Source organism: Corticium candelabrum, chromosome 19 (genome assembly GCF_963422355.1).
Source record: "Corticium candelabrum chromosome 19, ooCorCand1.1, whole genome shotgun sequence".
NCBI classification, from domain to species: domain Eukaryota; kingdom Metazoa; phylum Porifera; class Homoscleromorpha; order Homosclerophorida; family Plakinidae; genus Corticium; species Corticium candelabrum.
The window spans coordinates 4,729,880-4,751,358 of record NC_085103.1 but is presented as its reverse complement, the minus strand read 5'-3'; the positions used below and the strand labels follow the sequence as shown (position 1 = coordinate 4,751,358).

The 21,479-nt window shown below is 41.9% G+C and overlaps 3 protein-coding genes, 2 long non-coding RNA genes and 1 pseudogene across 7 annotated transcripts in view; 3 read left to right on the top strand and 3 right to left on the bottom strand.

Moving 5' to 3' along the window:
- The first annotated feature begins 319 nt into the window (after nucleotides 1-319).
- LOC134194926 (geranylgeranyl pyrophosphate synthase-like) lies at nucleotides 320-9,810 on the top strand (annotated as a pseudogene).
- LOC134195133 (uncharacterized) lies at nucleotides 3,644-6,410 on the bottom strand. Its single transcript, XR_009972325.1, has 3 exons — nucleotides 6,298-6,410; nucleotides 3,743-3,931; nucleotides 3,644-3,673 (listed from the first exon to the last, which is right to left on the bottom strand). It is a non-coding gene; the product is annotated as an uncharacterized LOC134195133 (long non-coding RNA).
- LOC134194637 (uncharacterized) lies at nucleotides 6,574-7,720 on the top strand. Its single transcript, XM_062663579.1, has 4 exons — nucleotides 6,574-7,068; nucleotides 7,132-7,195; nucleotides 7,262-7,284; nucleotides 7,483-7,720. The coding sequence occupies exons 1-4, from the start codon at nucleotides 6,574-6,576 to the stop codon at nucleotides 7,654-7,656; spliced, it is 756 nt and encodes a 251-aa protein (XP_062519563.1). The 3' UTR covers nucleotides 7,657-7,720.
- Nucleotides 9,811-10,013: 203 nt separating the features above from the next.
- LOC134194972 (malignant fibrous histiocytoma-amplified sequence 1 homolog) lies at nucleotides 10,014-15,277 on the bottom strand. Of its 2 annotated transcripts, XM_062663964.1 has the most exons (4): nucleotides 14,304-15,277; nucleotides 12,588-12,997; nucleotides 10,865-12,536; nucleotides 10,014-10,789 (listed from the first exon to the last, which is right to left on the bottom strand). In XM_062663964.1, exons 1-4 carry the CDS (start codon nucleotides 15,268-15,270, stop codon nucleotides 10,113-10,115), a joined length of 3,726 nt encoding a protein of 1,241 aa, XP_062519948.1. In that variant the 5' UTR covers nucleotides 15,271-15,277; the 3' UTR covers nucleotides 10,014-10,112. The 2 variants fall into 2 exon arrangements, with proteins under 2 accessions (XP_062519948.1, XP_062519947.1); XM_062663963.1 differs by having other exon boundaries at nucleotides 10,865-12,997.
- A 304-nt stretch (nucleotides 15,278-15,581) lies between these two features.
- LOC134195110 (uncharacterized) lies at nucleotides 15,582-18,303 on the bottom strand. Its single transcript, XR_009972318.1, has 8 exons — nucleotides 18,165-18,303; nucleotides 17,453-17,524; nucleotides 17,356-17,397; nucleotides 17,144-17,298; nucleotides 16,294-16,450; nucleotides 16,208-16,228; nucleotides 15,844-15,951; nucleotides 15,582-15,781 (listed from the first exon to the last, which is right to left on the bottom strand). It is a non-coding gene; the product is annotated as an uncharacterized LOC134195110 (long non-coding RNA).
- Nucleotides 18,304-19,476: 1,173 nt separating this feature from the next.
- LOC134195108 (semaphorin-6A-like) overlaps nucleotides 19,477-21,479 on the top strand; it is an 11,495-nt gene continuing 9,492 nt past the window's right edge. For both annotated transcript variants that reach the window (XM_062664123.1, XM_062664122.1), the window contains exons 1-4: nucleotides 19,477-19,582; nucleotides 19,646-19,694; nucleotides 19,762-19,870; nucleotides 21,424-21,479. The exon at nucleotides 21,424-21,479 is cut by the window's right edge and continues 46 nt beyond it. In XM_062664123.1, coding sequence (XP_062520107.1) covers nucleotides 19,549-19,582; nucleotides 19,646-19,694; nucleotides 19,762-19,870; nucleotides 21,424-21,479 — 248 coding nt within the window. In that variant the 5' untranslated portion in view covers nucleotides 19,477-19,548. The remainder of the gene's footprint in view (nucleotides 19,583-19,645; nucleotides 19,695-19,761; nucleotides 19,871-21,423) is intronic.

The window sequence follows — 21,479 nt, the reverse complement described above, 5'->3', positions numbered from 1 at the left end:
CTGAAACGACGGCTGTGGCACCCCCTCGTCGTGTGCATTGTGTAACAGGTGATGAGTTAGAGAAACGGGTAAGAGGATTTTGTGCATTTCGTCTTGCACTTGGAGAACCGAATGGCCTCGATTTCGACTGCAGGTGCTGCTGGAGCCGTACGAATACATCTGTCAGGTCCCGAGCAAGGCTGTGCGTGTGCATCTTATAGAGGTATGATATGTGCAACGAGCAGGCTTTTGTCGTGTTTATGGTTGATCGGTTTGTAGGCGTTCAGTGTAGTTGAAGATCCCGGATGATAAATTAGAAATCGTCAAGGTTATTACGCAAATGTTGCACAATGCGAGTCTAATGTTAGTCTGTGTTATTTGGTAATTTATGTATAGAATTTATATTTATTTGTTGTGCAGGATTGATGATATTGAAGGCAACTCGAGACTTCGTCGAGGCATTCCAGGTTATTGTCAGTCTGATTGGTTGAGTTTTATGAGGTCGATTGAGTTATGGATTTCAGTTGCTCATCACGTGTTTGGAGTTTCTCATGTCATTGATTCAGCCAACTTTGTCTACTTCCAGGCTCTGCAAAAAGTCGTGGATCTGGCACACCCGGTCTCAGTGTCGTCTTTCTCGGGCATGTCTAGACACACACATACACACACAAAAACAAGCAAACACATACAAACAAAACAACAAACAAACATAAACAAACAAACAAATGAGCAAACAACAAACAAACAAATAACAAACAAACAAACAAATAAACAAACAAATAGACAACTAATCAAATTTTGTTTACTGTGTCCCCCAGCTCAGCTTCTTGAGTTGCATTGAGGTCAAGGGATGGACATCTAGCTATTGGAGAGATGCATGTATATGTCCAACTGAAGACAAATAGAAACGAATGGTGAAACAAAGTGAGTGAGTGCATCATATGCCACTAAATCATGTCAACTGATGTAATTGTCTTGTAGAGACTGGTGGTCTCTTCAAGCTAGCAGTGGATCTAATGCAGCTATTTAGTGAAAATAAAAGGTAATATTTATGGCAATCAAACCAACAAGTACAGTAGTTCCCCTCATGGACGACCATCTCTAAGTTTCCATCAAAGTGGTCTCTCATCAGGGGAACTGTTTTTGTTGAACTCGTTAATTTAGTTTTCTACAGTGCACTGTACAGTACATATACAAACAAACAACAAGAACAAGACCAAGAACAACAAACAACAACACCGAACTACTCCCAAACAACTCTGTCCAAATCTTCGTAGCACAACTTTCTAACCTTGCTGTACTTCCTCTCTGCTCGACCTCCGGTTTTCCATTGTTGTCTAATGCTCTTTTTGTTCCCTTAATTCCTTGAATTTGTGTCTTACTACGCCGAGATCTTCAGCGATTGAGCGACACGAATGGCCTTCTTTTATCTTGTCCAGCACAGCTATCCTTTCATGAATGGCTAGGATCTTGCGTTTTCGAGACAACATTCGACTACTTCCCTACACACACTTGTTACTGTACTGTGGTTGATTGTGACAACACTCCTTTCCTTATACATACCCGGTGCAGTGGCGGAGACAGGCAATGCTAAGTTGTCGCTCATGGCGGGGACACGTGACAACTTTGAGCTTACTTTGGTGGTCACTGGTCGTGTTAGAGGGGTGGTCGCTGAAGAGGGTTACATGCAATACAAATTTCGTCAGTGCCAATCCAAACTGGTCGTAAACAAGAGGTGATCGCTCATAAGGGTGGTCGTCCAAGAGGGGAACTACTGTATACACATCATACATATGCATACATTTATGTATACCATCTGCCAGTAATTTATGAAATCAATTAATTTAAATTTAATTTATATTATTCTAATCAATAAAAATTTAAATTATTAAACTATGATAAAGTATTTGTGTTATCAGACTTTTGTCTTTTTGACAGTGACTTTCAGCCATTGCTTGATGTTCTCGGGCTCTGGTTTCAAAGTCGAGACAATTTTGTCAATTTGTGTTCAACTGAGGTGAATAGCCGATAGGGTAGCTGAAGTATTGCTGTCTGTTTGTTACTGTGTATTGTGTGGGTTTAGTATGAAAAGAACAAAAGCTACTGTGAAGGCATCACACAAGGAAACTTTTCGTTCCCGATCATTGATGGAGTATACAGCAATATGCAGAGCACACAATTAATAAGTGAGGTGTGTGTCTGTGTGTGTGTGTGTGTGTGTGTGTGTGTGTGTGTGTGTGTGTGTGTGTGTGTGTGTGTGTGTGTGTGTGTGTGTGTGTGTGTGTGTGTGCATACAATGTGTTGCCTCCTCTTCAGATATATTGAGACAAAGTACAGAAGATGTGGATGTAAAGCGATACTTTATACAATACCTAGAAAAGGTTCAACCAACGACCACTTCACAACCAACCATCTTCTCACCAATATATCTATTTATCTATCTTTACAGGCACGTTCATTTGAATACACAAGGAAAGTGCTTTTTGCACTAGAAGAACAGTAAGATGAATTTACTCTTGAAACATCTCAAACACATTAGCTATAGGATTACTCAACTATCTTCTCTAGTTTGATGATCTAATCACATTCCTCAATCACTGTAATAATTGAATGCAGAATATAATAATTTTATTTTTAGTCAAAATATATTAATTTTATTTTATGATTAAAATATATTAATTATTTTGGGGGTCAAATTTAGTTTTGATTTTATGGACATTACTTTGACTATATTTAATAAACAGGAAATGAGTAGCAGCTTTTATATACCAATAGTACATACACTTGACATTAACACAAAATTAATTGATATTAATAAAGATGGGAAAATAGGGTTTGCCTATAGTGACACGTCCCCGATCCACACACCCGTATAATGCTTGCGTGCGCTAACGAACCTATACTACAAACCCGTAGGTGTACAGTACTGTACACGCACAGCACGTGCATTGACACGTGACACGAAGCCTTACCATTACGCGCGAAACCAACACCATCCTCAGACAACTCCATTCAACTGTATTTACAACAAGCAAGAGAGTCGAATCGCTACTGTGTGAAGTGTGTAAACCGGTGCCCAATTGAAGAAGTGGCAGTTCTAGTAAACGTATCGAAATTGAAGTGTGGGGTGTGCACGTGTCTGACTGTCAAGGAATAAATTAAACTAGTTGTGAACATTCAGCGATCCAGAAAAAGTGAGTGACTGTAGCTAAGCAGACGGTGTTACTGTATTTGAACGTGGTTACAGTGAGAGACCAAGGACTGGAGACAGTGATTGTGACATATATTGGCATGTCACTTCCTATTTGGTCACAGAGTATTTGTGGAGCTCACAGAGATGGAAATTGTGTTAGTGGCTATGTTGATGGAGAAACATCACTTGAAGCTCTGCTCCAGACACATCAATGTGCTACCACATCTACGTTTGTGACATGAACGTCTACAGTAGCAGACATCTGCCAATCTTTGAAAGAAGAGTCTAAAGCAGAGCTGAAGAAAACTCTTCCGATGATTCTATTTCAATGTTCAGCTGGTGAGATAGTTGTTCCATTTGATGGCACACCATTCTGTTTATGTGGAAGGAAGCAGCTGGAATGTCAGTTTGGTTCCTCTTGCCTGAAGTCTGGAGAGACGTATTCAGCAAGGAACAGAGACAGCAGTGGCACTGAAAAGAAACGTCTCCTACTCCAGACAACTAGAAAAAAAGGATGCACAGCCCATATTAGCATTCGACAAGTCATTAGATTTCCTGATTTCAAGTTACCATATGATACTCCATCTACAAGGTCCGACTTCAAGAAGGCAAGAGCAGCCATAGTGAGGGAAGTGCAGAATGCAATGAAGAGTGGTACAGCCAGCTACACCAAACGATATTTTGTTTCACTTCCTGACGTTGATGCTCATTCCAATCATTCTTGTGGAGGAGCTGCAGGATTTGCACAAACAGTTCACCCTGCAATCATACATGAAATCAGTAACATTGTTCGTGATGGCATAACCAAAGTGACTGAGGTGAAAGCAGCCTTACGAAGATTCGTAAAAACCAGACTAAATGTTGATCAAGGTATAAAACCTGAGGAGACAAACAGAGCCTACTATCCCTCTAGTGTTGACATAAAGAACCACATCTATTTAGCAAAACAGAAACTCAAGCTATCAAAACTAGACCAAGAAAATTTGTCATTGAGTATTATACAGTGGCAAATAGAATCTCCTGGTACTAAGTATCATTTCCGACCTTACAGAAATGTAAAGGGCCCTCTAAACACAGCTACATCCTGTACAGGTACACCAAATAATGAATCAGTCAGTCTGTCAAAAAACAATTTTAGCAAGTCATGCAAACCCAGGCCTGACGCACCAATCACCTTTAGCTCAACAGCTTCCCAATCTCAGCAACACGTGCTGTATGTCCATCAAGAAAAGTAGCAACAAGATCTATTGGTACGCTATGGCAATACCATCAGTCTTATTGATGCAACATACAAAACAACCAAGTATGATCTTGCGCTCTTCTTTATCTGCGTAAAGACTAACGTTAACTACACAGTAGTTGCTGATTTTGTAATACAGCATGAAACAGCTGAACAAATTGCCGAAGCACTACAAATCCTCAAAGATTGGAACCCAGCCTGGAAACCACAATTTTGGATGACTGATTACTCAGAAGCTCAAATGACAGGCCTCACTACATCCTTTCCAGAATCAACCCTGTATCTGTGTGACTTTCATAGGGAACAAGCGTGGACACGATGGGTAAGAGATTTAAAGCATGGATTAAACACCACAGAGAGTGAATCACTGCTAGAAATACTGAGAAAGATGGCGTATGCCCCTCCATGCCAAGAGCCTGATAAAGCCATTGATTACTTTTACAGAAAAGAAGAAGAGAACTTAAAGCAGAGTGATGTGTGGCGTTGTCATGACCAAGTCAACCAGTGGCTGTCACGAAAATGGCTGTGTATTCCTGAGGTAAGACTCTAGTGTGTGTGTGTGTGTGTGTGTGTGTGTGTGTGTGTGTGTGTGTGTGTGTGTGTGTGTGTGTGTGTGTGTGTGTGTGTGTGTGTGTGTGTGCGTGTCTGTGTGTCTGTCTGTGTAGGTGTGTCCATACATGCGAGTTTGTGATATCTGTGTACATGTCAGAGAAGTTTTTTAGTAGGTTTCTGATACATAGTTGTGTTTATAAATGTCTGCTTGCTGATTAGAAATGGGCTCGATGTTTTCGTGACAATTCCTATCATGCTGCAGTTGAAACAGACAATGGGACTGAGGCTCAAAACAAGCTATTGAAATATTCATATCTGCCAAGGAAGAGAGACCTGACACTATCAAGCATTATCGAGATTCTCATTCACCATTTCCTACCAGATCAAAGAGAAAGATATCTTTTCCTAAACTATAAAGCAAGCACAGACTATCGTTCCTATGACAAATCCATACCATCATATCTACATAATAGACCATCTAGTATTGTGGCTCATTGTCTTGAAAGGAAGTCATCTGCTCTCAAGTTTTGTGCTGAAGATGTTTACTGCAATCCTATTAGATCTGGTGTCTTTCATGTGAAGTCACAGTCCAAAAAAGATGTTTGGCATACCGTTGAGTTCGGATCTTTTCATAAATTACCATCATGTACTTGCACAGACTGGAAAAAAGAACAAATTCCATGCAAGCACTTTTTTGCTGTGTTTCGCCTTGTTGAAGGATGGGATTGGAAGAATCTGCCTCCCAGCTATCTAGAGGGGCCATACCTGTCAATAGACAAAAGTGCTCTTGATTCTAGATTTCATAGCAACCATGAATCTGTGGAAGATCACAATGTAGACAGTCTGGACTATGACAGCCAACCAGATTCTACCATGGTTACAGAACAAGATTGTACTGAATCAGCCAGCAGCGTGCTTCACTGCCTGCCAGAACGAAGGGTATGTATTGTGTCCAAAAGAAATATTAACTTATAAGGCAATCTGCTATTAACCCAGACAAGTTCAGGCCCGGATCCAGATGGGGGTTCAGAGGGTTTCAACCCCCTATTTTCCAATAGGCGTGGTTCGATAATTTCATTAGAAAAGAGAAAATTAGTAATGCTATAAATAATTGCTACCAGGTCAACCCCCTCTTTCAAAAATAACGGGATCCGGGCCTGAAGTTACATCTAGCACCATGCTCATTCCCGCTTAAGTGTACTTAGACAGTGAAACTGTGGGTTTACAGCTTGAATTAACGCTGTTGTATTGTGTGTAGAGACAAGCCACAGAGCTAAAGGATGCTCAGTTGGATGCAAGAGAAGCCATAAAGGAGGCAGAACGTCTTACATACCTAAGTCAAAACGTGGAAGCATTACGATGTCTGGCAATAGCTATTCGACAGTCTGTGACAAAATCGAAAGAGCAGATGCCACAGTCAACAGAAGGCCTCTTGCTTCTACCATCATTACGCAGGAAATCCTTGAAGAGAGCAACAGCCAGAAGACTGGTAAAAGAAGCCAAACGAGTAAAGCAAATAGCAAAAAGTGAACAAACAGTAAGTGAACTACCACCACGAAAGAAACGTAAGACAAGTCATAGCAAGAGAGTGGGGATAAAGGCTGACCGCATGAGACACGAAAACTCAACAATGAAAGACCGGCAAGGACGGAAACGGAAACTCACAGATGCAGTCAACCCTCACACTAGAGAAACAGAAGCTAGAATCAGCTGTAACGCCTCCATTGACTTCAATCAGAATGCAGCAAATGTAGACTTTCAATGCAACAGTAAATCACTCCTCCCTGTCACACCTACGTTGCGTGAACCAACCTTCCAGAGCAAAAGTAGAAGCAGTCTTGACTTTCTAAGACGGGCATCCAGCATACTAACAACTTCAACGTCTGGTTTACAAAAAGAGAAACAACTTCAACAAATAGCTCATTCCTATGCCTACAGTCAGGCGAAGGCAGCACAACTGCCACTTGAGTCTGTAGAGACAAACACAAATTCTGCAAACCATGTAGAACACTTTGATGAGCCAGAAACTGATGGCGCAAAAAGATTTGAAATCAGACAACTACGAAGACAACTGGATAAAAAACAGAGTGACATAGATAATTCAGTGAGGAATAGATGAAATTATATTATGGATTGCTAATGATCACGTGTGCTTTCATTGTTGCAGGCAATGAAATCGACGCAATCTACAGTAAACTGCCAAGTGATTAATACTACACGTGGTCCAATAGGTTCTGACAAAGAATTTTACAATTTCATCATTTGTTGCTATAGTTTAGTTGCTGTTTTCTTTATAGATTGCACAAGACCATCAACACAGGTTTGAAAATAACACATTATTGCATGATCCCTATTATCATTCGCCAACACTCCAACAACAATCATCATTATTCACTACTAAGAGGTGAATAATGATAAACGTTAGAGTGTTGGCCTCCCTTTGATACATGCAAGCATACAGACACCCTCATCCCCACCCACCACTTACCCTCACACAATTTAAATTTCTTTATTACAGCTATCCTATCTTTCAAAACCAAAGGAAGTGCTACATCACCTGATTAGCAATGCTGATCGACCCAACCGTTGCAGACGGCCAATTGTGTTTGACATTAGAAGACGTCCATCTGATAGCCAACAGCAAACAGTCAAATGCCACACCAATATAATCTATGCATCAAATCAATTCTAACACTTACAGAATGAGACATGACTTGGTCTTTATTTGTTTAATTGTTTGCTGTACTTGTGTGTTTAACTAGAGCAAGATTCAAGGACTAGTCTAGTAGTGTTATATTATTCAAATACATCGTAGTGTACGAGGGTACGCCATCATACCTTCATACATTTTCACCTAGGCTACTATGCTAAGTTCACACAGGTAAAGAGAGACACACAGACACACAGATACACAACTACAAACTGACAGACACACCAGATAGACAGAAGCATACACAAACAGACACAGACACAGAGTCAGACACAGACACACAAACACACACACACCTAAAATCCAAAATCCTAAATGTCAGGAGCTGCCTCTCAGAGGTCACGCCCCCAGCTGTTAAGCTGGGCCCTGTGCGCTACTCAGGGAACTCTGGGCCTGCGCTAGCAAACTCCTGGAGCCGAGCCAGGCACTCGCAGGAGCACCGACTTGTGAAGCCAACCGTGGTGTGAGCACCCAAAGTCTCACCAGGACCCCAGTGGCTGATGTCACGTCACAGCCAATGGCCACTTAGGACCCCAGTCAATGACCAGGTACTCATTTATACTCCTGAGTCGAGAGAAGCAAATGTGTGTTAGTTCCTTGCTTATGGAAATTATGCCATAGCTCGCCATCACTGTGACTTGAACTTGCGACCCTTCAAGGTCCCGGATGTAAACACTCCATAAAATTGACTCTCTAACCAACTGAGCTATCACACACACACACCACACACACACACACACACACACACACACACACACACACACACACACACACACACACACACACACACACACACACACACACACACACACATGCATACAAGGTAACGTAGATAAAATTTGCAATTCATTGGTATTGTCGGTATGTCACTGCTGTAGAAAATTAAAAGAGACCAAACTTCAAAATCATTTAATATGTATTTGCAATCTTTGCTTAAAGCCTAGATGGACTATGCATCTAATAATTACCAGCATATGAAATCAATTACCATAGCGATAGCCTAACAGATTTGTTTATTTCACCCTTCACAAATAGGAGAAAGATCTTTCTGCTTCTGAAGACATGAAAGCATGTGTGCCTTGCCTACCTACAGCATCTTACCAGTCACGTACCCGTAGAGTTAGGGGAACGTAAATCACTCTAAGTAATTTAAATAATATAAGTATAGTTTCACTATACAGAATTACATACTGCTGTGAACCATCAAACAGATGGTGACCATCACATTAAGCTTATACAATTCAGTTGAATGTTTCACTTGAATTGAAAACTTACTGAAGCGTGGTGTTTCTACTTGACACAATAACCCGCTCACAATGTTTGGGGAGGCTGAAGCCTCCCCCAGCCTCCCAATCCTACGCCAGTGCATGTATTATGTTTCCAATAAATATACCTTTGCTATAATATACATATATTCATTTTATTGATCGCCATCAAGTTTTCTAACTTTGAGAGTAATCGCTTTGAAAACAACTAGCAAAAGTGCTATTACTTTACAACAGACTTTTGAAAACTTGATGCAACAGTTATCAGTGTGCTTGTGGAAACACAATGTGAATATATATATATATATTATAACATACAGGCTTGGTCACACCCTAGTCACGTGACCTGACTGCATTACTGTCCATAACGTTTCACGTGTCGGGTAATGACTAGCATTACATCTCAGTAGTAGCTATAATGTAGGTACACATCACTATGTTTGTATTATGCAGAGACGTAAATAGACACTACAGTAATAGATTGCAATTGCATGTGAACCTCCACTGTACCCTAGTGCTGCTGTACTTTATTCAGAATCACAGTAACATATCCTTAATTAATTATTGCAGTAGTATACGTACCATGGTTCACCGGATTCTTTCAGGATGATGTCCAGTAAGTAGATAAGCCGTACATACTAGCACTCATTCACTCTCGATTGAAAGAAGAGACTTAAAAGATTCCTCATGCTCCTGTTGCAGAAGGAGCGGACAGAAGCGTGTTGCCGTCACATTACAACATACGGGCGAATGAGGCTTCAGCCCACTAACGCACGCAAGCATTATACGGGTGTGTGGATCGGGACGTGTCACTATAGCCAAACCCGGGAAAATAAGCCAAGCTCTAACTAGCCTCGGTTCCAGACGCTTTCTCCCCCCTCGCCCCCCGTACGTACTGCACATGGTACTGAGCAAGATGGTAGAATGAGAGACAGTTTACCAGGCTCATCAATATCCACTTTTTGTGTTGTCCTTCACATGCCTGACCTTGGTAATGTGGACTTTGGTAAGTATGACGCAGCGGTAGGGTCTGGTTACGCAAGACTAAAATCTAGCGCGCGCTAGACTGACAAGTTATTTAGTGCAAATATATTCAAACTTCAAGTTTATTATATGATATCACTTTCATTAAACAAAAACTAGTTATACAATAAATAAAATAAAATAAAATATTTAGTGTTGTACATCACTGTCTAATGTTCTCCTCACTATTCCACCTACTCCAGCTTCATCACAAGCAGACAACAACTGACCAACTGTAGCTTCTCTGTTCTTATCTCTCCAAGCTGACAAAACTTTACGCAATTTTTCTTTCAATGTGTACAGAGGTTGGTCACATTCAGTAAGCACTGAACGTGAAACTCCAAGGTATATACCAATTTCATGCCAACGCTCTGAACCATTTTCGGCTACTTTCTCTATGATGAGTGGAGTGACCATCTCAGAGTCAGCTCGACTTGTCTCACCACGTGCAGCTGTCTCTTTAGATTTTGCTAATCCAGATGCTGCATCGGGTGACATGACATCACTCAAATGCCGTTGTGGTAAAGATGGAATGTCAGCAACGAGTAGAGCATCATACAATTCACATACTTGCAATCGGTTATTTCTTAATTTTTGCCACTCACTTAATATACGAGATGCTGCTGCTGGGGCAAAACTAGAGTCAGAATAGTTTTCACGCAGCTCAGACACTGTAGACTGGTCAGTACCAATAATACTTGTTAGTTTAGGCCACCACTTTCCTATATCTGCTGCTATCTGTTCAAGTTTCCTTCGACTCACAAAATCACCACTTGCTGGTGAAACAACTTGAGACAGAGGAATACCTTCCTTTACACTTGGACACACTAAATAAATACAAAACACAAATAGAACACACATTCTATGTTTCATATAAGACGATATTTGTGTTAGCTGTTTACCTTCTTTAATTCCTTCTACGAGTTCAAACGTCTCTCCACTGTAACATCCAGTTACAGTTTCTACTGCAAATGATCCCCACTTCTCACTTAGAATGACATGTCTATGTTGATTGGGAAGACAACGTATACTTGTAGTCGACGGACCCTCACTGCAGATGGATCGATCAAACAGAACGCCAGGAACAGACTGGAGAAGATCCTCCACATCTGACACACAACGCAGAAGAACATGCCACAATCTGCCAACACTGTGATGTGACTTGACTACTCTAGCACTGAGACGTAGAAAGCCAGGTGAAGTATTCTTGCTGCAACTAAACAGCAAACTCACCGCACCATAACACATCAGCAGTCCACTGCTCCAGTGACGAATATAATTAGGATGATGACGATGACAACGAGCAGACAGTCGTTCAAATAGACCCAAAGGACAATTATATGCAAATGAATATTCGACCACAACTTGCATCACTCCATCTGCTACATCTGCACACCAAAGTTGACTCACATCATCCGGTTCCTCGTCATTCAGTAACCATGGCAACAACAAGCCAACATTATGTTGTTTTAGCTTGCAAATCAGTTCTTTGCAACTGTCCATCTGATCTGCTTGGTTAGATGGTTCAGATGTCGTGCTAAAATAGACTGAAGATAAATCTGAAGTTATACTGCTGGTGTCTATAGATGAATCTGATGTCGTGCTGATGGTGTCAGTAGACATTGACACAGTTGATGTAATCTCGTGTCTACCAAGAGTGTCTGACAGTTCCTGAACTACAACATCTGATGAGCCAGTCAGATAAGCAAGGTCAAGAGCAAGAAAAAGCTTAATAAACACGTCCACATGACCATCTGCAGTAAGGTGGAACTCACTCCACAACGCTAGCAGCATAGACACCCTCGCAATGCCGTTAAAAACAAGGTCACACTTCATTTCCTTAAACTGTTTGGGACCTATGTCTGCTCCAATAAATCGACTGTCATATTCTAAAAGATGATGATCGTGTCTGAAAACAGCCTTCAGTACATTGACCACAAATGGTGGAACAGGAAATAGAACTTGTGATAAAGTCTTTTGATACGAGTAATACAGAATGCTTCCAACCTTGTTCAGGTAGATTAGTAACTCAAGACACCTTTCTTCTGTCAGGCCGTGCTTTGCACACACTTGCATTGCATAAGAGACATCTGTAATGGGGACAGACGTGTGAGGTTGTGGTATAACCAACTTGTCTTCTACAGTCACCCATGATGATGGCAAGTCTGTGTGCAGTGAAGGCAGTAAACGTTCATCTCCACACAATTTTCTCAAACGATGCTTTAGACTGACCACTCCTTCGAATGTGGCAGCACTCGTCAGTATTACCTTTTCTTCAACAGTTATTTGTTGGGATTCAAGAAATTGAAGACGTTCCGACACGAATTTGTTTTCGTGAGAATCACTGGCTGCAATGGTTGCTGACATTCTCTTGATCTGAACTTGTCTGATCTCGCGGAATTGACGTAGACGAGTGTGTAGATGTTCATTCCACTTTCTACTCATTTCTTCTCTTGACATGTCGACCATCAGATCGACTTTACTGACCACAACAGCAACGTGAGCTCTGCTGTTTCTCTCGTACAAAGTTTGCAGGAAATCTCCAATATTGCAACGAAAACATTGCGCAGTAAACTGGTACAAACTGCCGTCAACCACAATCAGTGCCAACAAATTGTCGCTTACCATAAGCTGGTTGGTGAGCATGTATGCTTTATGCCCACCGCAGTCAAGTAATTTGCATTCTATTTTATCATCCAGCTTCATGGTTGTTTCTTCCACACCTATAGTTCTCTCATCGAGTTCTGCCAGAAATGGTTTACCACTCTCCAGTGCTTCAACGAGGCTTGTTTTTCCTGCCTTTGTAATTCCCATCACTAGAATCTTTATTCTGCCACGTCGTACTCCACCATCCCTTTCCAGCTCATCCAAATATTTTCTTATAGAACTGATGCCTCGTTCACACACTTCAATGGGTGGAGACACTAGTGGACATCTGCGGACATTCAATTTCTGAAGTTTAGGGCTAAAGACAAATTTCCTGGGAAGATAAGTGACAGAAGTGTATGGCAAGTGAACTTGCTCAATTTGGACTTCTACAAATAAATAGCAACAAATGTTATACAAATTATAACACAAACAGATAAGCTCAAACGAAACAGACTTAATTAATAAACAATATCAAAGTAATAATTTGTGTGTGTGTGTGTGTGTGTGTGTGTGCGTGCGTGCATGCGTACGTGCATGCACGTGTGTGTGTGTCTCCAATACTGATCTTCGGAAAAGATGGGGTGATGTAATTCTAATGTCTGACGTCCTTCGGCGTGGCCGCCTTCAGTGGTTAGAACATGTTGCTCGAATGCCTGCAATCAGATTACCAAAGAAACTATTATTTGGGTGGCTGTCACATTCTAGACCAGCTCAGGGGCCGTGCCTCAAATGGAAAGACAGGATCCAAGCTGACTTGAAGTTGTCAAAACTAGAGAATTGGTATCACCTGGCACAGCAAAGTCCAGAATGGTGAGCTTCATATCAGGCTAGAGTTACACGTACCTCTACGTGTGGATGTGTGCGTGTGTGTGCATGCGTGCGTGCATGTGTATGTGACAGTGTTTGCCTGCATGCATGCGTGTGTGTGTGTGTGTGTGTGTGTGTGTGTGTGTGTGTGTGTGTGTGTGTGTGTGTGTGTGTGCTCACGTGCACGCGTGTGTGTGTGTCGGCATAATTTCCTTGGACAAGAAACTTATACACAATTGCCTCTCTCGACTCAGAAGTATAAATGAGTACCAGGTCATTGACTAGGGTGGCAAACACCTCCGACTGCAACAAAGTCCATCAGCCACTTTTTTGTCCTGGTGAGACTTCGGTTGCCCACGCCACAGTTGGCGTCGCAGTCGGTGCTCCTGCAAGTACCTGGCCAGGCTCCAGGAGATTGCTTAGCACGGCCTATAGCTCCTGCATAGTGCACAGGAACCCAGCCATCTGGCTGGGGGTATTACCGTTTAACGGCAGCTCCTTATCTGTTTGCCATTAGTGTGTGTGTGTGTGTGTGTGTGTGTGTGTGTGTGTGTGTGTGTGTGTGTGTGTGTGTGTGTGTGTGTGTGTGTGTGTGTGTGTGTGTGTGTGTGTGTAAAAATAGAAATTCTGTACATTATGACAAACAACTGACAAGACCATTAGTCAGCAATCAAATAAATATATAAATATTACACATTGAATACAAGTACATCATACTGTTTAGTAACAAACAGACTGGACATGATGGATAGAGATAAGCAATGTGTTTGGCACTTGAAAATGAACAAAAATGTAATGATGAGTGTCATTTAAGGAAATAGTGTATATGACGTAATTAGTCGTATCTCTCTAGTTATGACACTCACAAGTAATACTACTATTTACCTGTATTGGGTATACTTGATATACCACAACCCACTAGATTCAATATCTTCAAGTTCAGTCCATTCCATATATTGTTAGGAAGACACAATAATCTATAGTTATTATAAAGATTCAGCTCATAGGAAATGTTAGGTGACATCAACTCCCACTGTATCTTTTCTAAATCACAGTTAGATAAATCCAATGTTTGTAAATGCTTCCACTGCAAACATGAAAATGTGGGAAATACTCCTAGTTGGTTTCCATCCAAAAACAGCTTCTCTAAATGATGGAGGTCACTCATTCCTGATGGTAGGTGCTGTATGTTACAGTATCTCAAATACAACTCTTTCAACTTGGTGAGACCTGCTAATGTAAATGTGTGGAGATTTTCGTTCCATGACAAATTCAGCTTTTCTAAATCATTCAAGACTGTTAACCCTCCTATCGTCCCTGTGTTGTTACATTCGAAAGACTGCAGATCGTTGAATGATAAATCCAATCTCCGCAGTTTCACATTGTTGCAGATCACAGACAAAGTCGCTTGTGTCAAACCACATTTCACCATTTGCACTTCCACAAGAGTACTGGGCAGTTGACATGACATTAGCTCATCAAACAGCAATGGGAATGCAGAGTTACCACACACAGACAAAACCTTAAGACATGGAAGATCACAAACAACAGTAGGGACCTCCTGCAGACCGAAACCTGCTGGTATAAGTGAGTAAGGATTCCTCACGTACTGACTTGTAACCAAATAAATCTCTTCCAGTTCCCTCAGTTTGGCAACAGTTTTGGGTATAGAGTGTATGTTGTCTATACAAAGTCTCAATACCTTCAGTTCCCTCATTTCACAAATTTCCTCGGGAAATCGAGAAAAACTCGCATATTGAAGATCAAGCTCCAGTTTGTTGTCTTTGTTGACCTTCGGTGTAAACACCTCTAGCTGTCCGGTTTCCCAATTCACGGCTGCAATTCGTGCCATCGCCAACTGTTACGATATCACGTGACTGTTGAGGACAACGCCTAGCGAAGGTATTTTGGTCACGTGTTAGCTAACAGGGTTAGCCAACTGTAATGTATATGATTAATTATTAATTAATATTATTTTATACATTTTATAAAATTTTGTATAGTTTACATAAAATACAATAAATTAATTAAAATATTAAATTTTAATGTTTTTTCTAACTTAATTATTATTAATTAATTTTTGTTCAACTGTCATGCGCACTATGTCATAGCAACATGCCTCGCGCAAACAAGCGCATGCGTACAAGCAAGTGCACAAGTGAATGAATAGCAAGAAAAGTTATTGAGCAAGCAGTACGTACACATAAACTACAATTCATCCTTCTTGTCTGACACACATTTGCTCAAAACAAAATTGGAGAAATTGTGCGCAGTACGTCCACCTTCATATTTCTCACTTTCCTTTCCATTGTGAAAATACTTAAATGTAGGATAACCTTTCACTCCATGCTGCGTACAAACATCTGACAATAAACACAAATATCACTCCATCACACCAAAACAATTACAAAACAATAGAATTGACCAGAAAATTCTGTGCAATCGATTGCTGCTAATGCTTGCTTGTCGTGGCCAGACAATGTTTCAGCAGCAGATTCAAACTCGCGTTTGGCATTCTTGCAATGACCACACCCTACAATACACACTCCACTAATATATGATCAACTAATATTAACACAATAAAAAGGAATGGAAAAATTTACTTAATTAAAACTGAGTCAGCGTTGATATTAACAAAATGTATAGACAAACATGTAAACAAACATGTAAACAAACACATAGCAAAACATACACAAACACATGACAAAAATGTAAACAAACACACGGACAAACAGAATGACAACTAAAAGATAAACAACAAATAGACAAACAAACAAACAGAAACAAACCTTCCTTTACACTTGGAGATACTAAATACAAAACACAAATAAAACACACATTCTATGTTTCATAATAATGATGTACAAACTCTCACAGCAGATGGATCGACCAAAAAGAACACCAGGAACAGACTGGAGAAGATCCTCCACATCTGACACACAACGCAGAAGAACATGCCACAATCTGCCAACACTGTAATGTGACTTGACTACTCTAGCACTGAGATGTAGAAAGCCAGATGAAGTATTCTTCTGCAAATAAACATCAAAGTTACTGCACAATAACACATCAGCAGTCCACTGCTGCAGTGACGAATATAACAAATGTGTGTGTGTGTGTGTGTGTGTGTGTGTGTGTGTGTGTGTGTGTGTGTGTGTGTGTGTGTTGCGTGGGGCAATAGCTCAGTTGGTTAGAGAGTCATCTTATGGAGAGATTACATCCGAGACTTTGCAAGTTCAAGTCACAGTGATGGCGGGCTATGGCATACTTTCCTTGGGCAAGAAACTCACACACAATTGCCTCTCGACTCAGAAGTATAAATGAGTACCTGGTCATTGACTGGGGTGGCAAAGGCTGCAACAAAGTCCATCAGCCACTGGGGTCCTGGTGGAACTTTGGGTGCCCACACCACAGTTAGCATTGTAGTCGGTGCTCCTGCAAGCACCTGGCCAGGCTCCATGAGATTGCTTAATTAACAAGGCCCATAGCTCCTGCGTAGTTCACAGGAACCCAGCCATCTGGCTGGGAGGCGTAACCCTACACGGCAGCTACTTATCCATTAGCCATTTGTGTGTGTGTGTGTGTGTGTGTGTGTGTGTGTGTGTGTGTGTGTGTGTGTGTGTGTGTGTGTGTGTGTGTGTGTATGCGTGTGTGTGTGTCACTGTGCTTGCCTGTCTGTAAGTCAGTCAGTCAGACAGTATGTGCATGTGCTCTGGAATACAAACCAAGTGCGTTGCGATGGCTCATTGTGTTGATTATCCACATCTATCACAGTCCCGTACATTTGAGATAACAACTTAGGCAATGCTAGACGCATTCGACTCAATACGCAGCCACAGTTCAGCACATTCCTTCGCTACTGGACCCGTGATACCCGAACCTACACAAATAAATTAGCAGACAACACACACCCCAATCTACAAACTCCCCACTTCACCTTTTATTTCTCCTTTATTGTTGACAATTACCACTGCATTGTCTGCCACAAAACAAACAAGTATAGACGTGAACGACATGATTACTAAATCATTTACCTTCAAAGTAGAGAAACACGCTGTCCTTTCTTCTATACGGTTTTCATTCCCGTATGACAACAGCCGGCATGACTACAAGACAAAGTTGTTCAAGCATAACGTAGAGCCACATTAGAGCCAGATGATGTAATAGTGGGCACAACGTAGGCAATTGAGCTAACAGAGAAACAGACAGACAGACGAACAGACAGAGACAGACAGACGGACAGACAGACAGGCAGACGGACAGAGAGACAGACAGACGAACAGACGCACAGGCAGACAAACAGACAGACAGACAGAGAAACAGACAGGCAGACGGACAGACAGACAGACAGACAAACAGACAGGCAGACGGACGGACAGACAGACAGACCAGGTACAGGCAAGCAGGCAGACGGACAGACAGACAGACAGACAGACAAACAGACAGGCAGACGGACAGACAGACAGACAGATCAGGTACAGGCAAGCAGGCAGACAGACAGACAAACACAAACACAAACTGAGACAACAAAGACACAGACAGACAGACTCAAAGACATACAAACACAAAACAAACAGACAAACAAACAAACAGACAAGCAGACAGAAAGGAAAGATAACCTTTGTAAAACAAACTAAAGAAGAACAGCAATAACCATCGCAAACAAACAGACAACAAAGAATCCAGTTTGCATGTTAGCGCGCATTTTTGTCAAAAAAAGCGAAGCTAACGCTAATTAGTCATTACCGTGGTTACATAACTGACTGTTGTAATGCGCCACTGATTCATATTTCATTGCGATGAGTGATAGCAGGACATTGCAGGAGAGACAACTAGCCCTCCTTCTCCATATCTAGAGAGAGGCTTGTCCTCGGAGAAACGCCAATTTCTCGATCTCTCGACATTCCCTTCTTCCCTCCTCGTCCTCCTCGAAACAAACCGAAAACAAGAAGAGCAACACGCACACAGTACACCAGAACCGCAAAAGTTGCTGAACAAAACGAATCCAATGAGTTATTGAGAGACACGTCCACGCACGTGGATGGGTGTGTTGCAAGAAAGGCGGCAACTTGATACGTACTGTAGTTGAGGGGCGCGGACTGTTTGGTAGATACTCATCGATGAGTGTAGCAATTTGTGCGTTCGAACGCGTCGTTTCGAGCGACAATTCTGTGAGAGTTGATGATGTCGGCTATGCAGTCGCCTGCTGGGTTCTCAGTCAGGGTTCAGTCTTAATTAACTTAATTCGCCCCATAATTCTGTCAGAGTTGCTACAAATGTCGAATACGCCATCGGCGGCCGTGTTCTCAGTCAGATTTCAGTCATGGTTCAGTCTGTTTGTGACATCCGACGTGGACATAGGCAACGCGCGGCACTTGTTTCGATCTTGACGCGTTCCGCGGCCGGTCACTCGCTTTCAACCCTCACCAACTCATAGTGATCGTTTCTTCTCAAATGTCAGCAAAACCACGTCTATATCGGGAAGACAAGCTCTAATCTATCTCTCATTTCCGTTCTCTGTCACTTCATGAACTGAACTACTGTGACAAGTAAGTCTCTCGCGCCTGGAATCCTTATACGGGCACCGGACAAGAGTAGCGCGAGAGAGTGTGGGGACGAGGCTAGGAATGACTAACGATAGCAGGGCGTTTAGTAAATTACGGAGGTACAAACGGGCCCCACACGACACGGGGGTGGCTTTAGAGTGGAGATTCAGCGCCCGGTTTGTCAGTTGAGAGAGAGAGAGAGACTTTAGCGGATAGTCGTTCGAGACTCGAGGCGCTAGAGGTAGAGAATTCGATTAGAACCAACGTGGCTAATGCGCCTGCTTTCCGTCCTTCAATCCACGTTCTCGTTTTCTCTCCACGCGTTTCATTTGCGTTCTTTTCGACCTTTTTGCGTGGTCGGTTTTTCTCTCATGGTGCTCACGCACGCACACACGCACGCATAAACCACATCACACACGCCACGCCGCCTTCGTTTACAATGCGAATGAAAACATTAAGGCAACTGTTTCGCTGCTCAATTCGCACCGTTTCCACAGTTTTCTTCGTTTGTTCCGCGTCTGACGTCATGTACAAGCTTCTGATCTTACTACAGTCCATACTTGTGGTACACCTGATCACCACATATGCACAAGTGCTTAATTAACACGGATAATCCAGGTCCGGTTTTGTTCTCTGCGTGTATTTATTGTTTCCTATGATTTTCTGTGTTCTCCCCAACAGATCGGCTCTTATATCTAGCAAACGAAGGTCGTCTGATTGTCGCAGCAAAGTGAATCTTTATTGTCTAACATCTTGTATTGGCATACACTTAAAGTTTTGAATATTTGATTATGTAGGGATCGATTGCTTGTTGTTCATCCCGAGACGCTGAATATAGTAAAAGATGTGGCCGTGAAGCCTTCTGAAGATACAATAACGACATGCCTAAATAAAGGAAGAACACAAGTGAGACTCTATGAGGATATAATTTAGTTAAGGTGGATGTGGGTGTTCTCAAGAGCTGAGTGACACATGACTGTTTTACTATCTGAGTGATGCTGTAAAGGAGGAGCCGGTCATGTGACAATCAGTCTAAGAATCTGGATGTCTGCATGCTGCATTCATGTCAGTCATTCTTATCAGCGTGTGTGCAGTGATGTGTATCTCTTACTTAGTTAGACGATGAATGGATGGCATGTATATGCTCGATGCATGTTGTATGTGTCTATCAGACAGACAAACTTCAATGCAAATTAATCTCATTGCCTAACACTATTCCTGGACTTTACGCGTTTGTAGAAATTGGAAACATTTTGGTTTCCATCAAATTGGTTGTTCACTTTGTGTGGTCAGATCTAAAGACATTGTGATAACTAGTGATGTGGGTGTACACTACAATATGCTTTGGACCACTTGCAACCAGCAGCCCATTAGTGAAAGCCTGGGAAGGGGATGGCTAACTCAATGACTAAACACGATTTGTTAGAATGTGGCTGCTGCAAGTGGCCAGTTTAATCGGCTTGTGCCTTTGCCTCTCAAATATGTTCCTTATCTGTTTCCCACAGAGACAGTTGGAGCTGTTGGTAGGAGGTTAGAGGATGGTGTGAGATTGTATGGTCGGGAGTGTGCAGATGGATACAATTGTATTAGAGCTGCATTCGATTTGTGCTCATTTGCTGGCGAGTGACATCGACTCAAACTGATAGCCATATTGTTGGTGTGTGTGTGTGTGTGTGTGTGTGTGTGTGTGTGTGTGTGTGTGTGTGTGTGTGTGTGTGTGTGTGTGTGTGTGTGTGTGTGTGTGTGTGTGTGTGTGTGTGTGTGTGTGTGTGTGTGTGTGTGTCAAGCAGCACAGATCCCGAATGTCTATCCACCACCGCAATACCAAACAATGCCAAAGCTGAGTGTCACAGCTTCATGTAAACAGCAAGTGCAAAAAGGATCTACAACAGTTTAACTCTCCAAATTCCACACATAAATGTGTAGCGCTCGTTAGGTCGAGATCAACTAGCTGTCGATATCAACCACAACACCTGTTGATATTGACAGCTGATAAAATTATTATCAACTGTTAACTAGATTATCTTCCCATCCAGGTGTGTGAGGCGTGTAAGTGGGCAGGACATCGTACACGTTGTATCTCGACTCGATTAGCTGTTATCGAACAGAAAGTGTGTCGAGTTGGTGTACAACATGTTGATGGTATTTTGTTGTATGAATGATGTATGACACTTTGTTGCATGACGTAACATGGGGAGAGGACGTCCTGTTGGTGTGTGTCTTGTGTTGTCTGTGTATTGGGTGGTACCAACTCAAGGTGGTTGAGAGTGATAAACCACTAGCAGTCAAAGGGTGACATCGAGAATCAAGATATTAGGATAATGAAACATTGTAGTAGTCGTGTGTGTGTGTGTGTGTGTGTGTGTGTGTGTGTGTGTGTGTGTGTGTGTGTGTGTGTGTGTGTGTGTGTGTGTGTGTGTGTGTGTGTGTGTGACTGACATGAAAAACTGTGTTTACAGGAATTCTGTGCTAACTACCATCGTGTGCTTCTATCCAAAGACAACGACACTTTGCT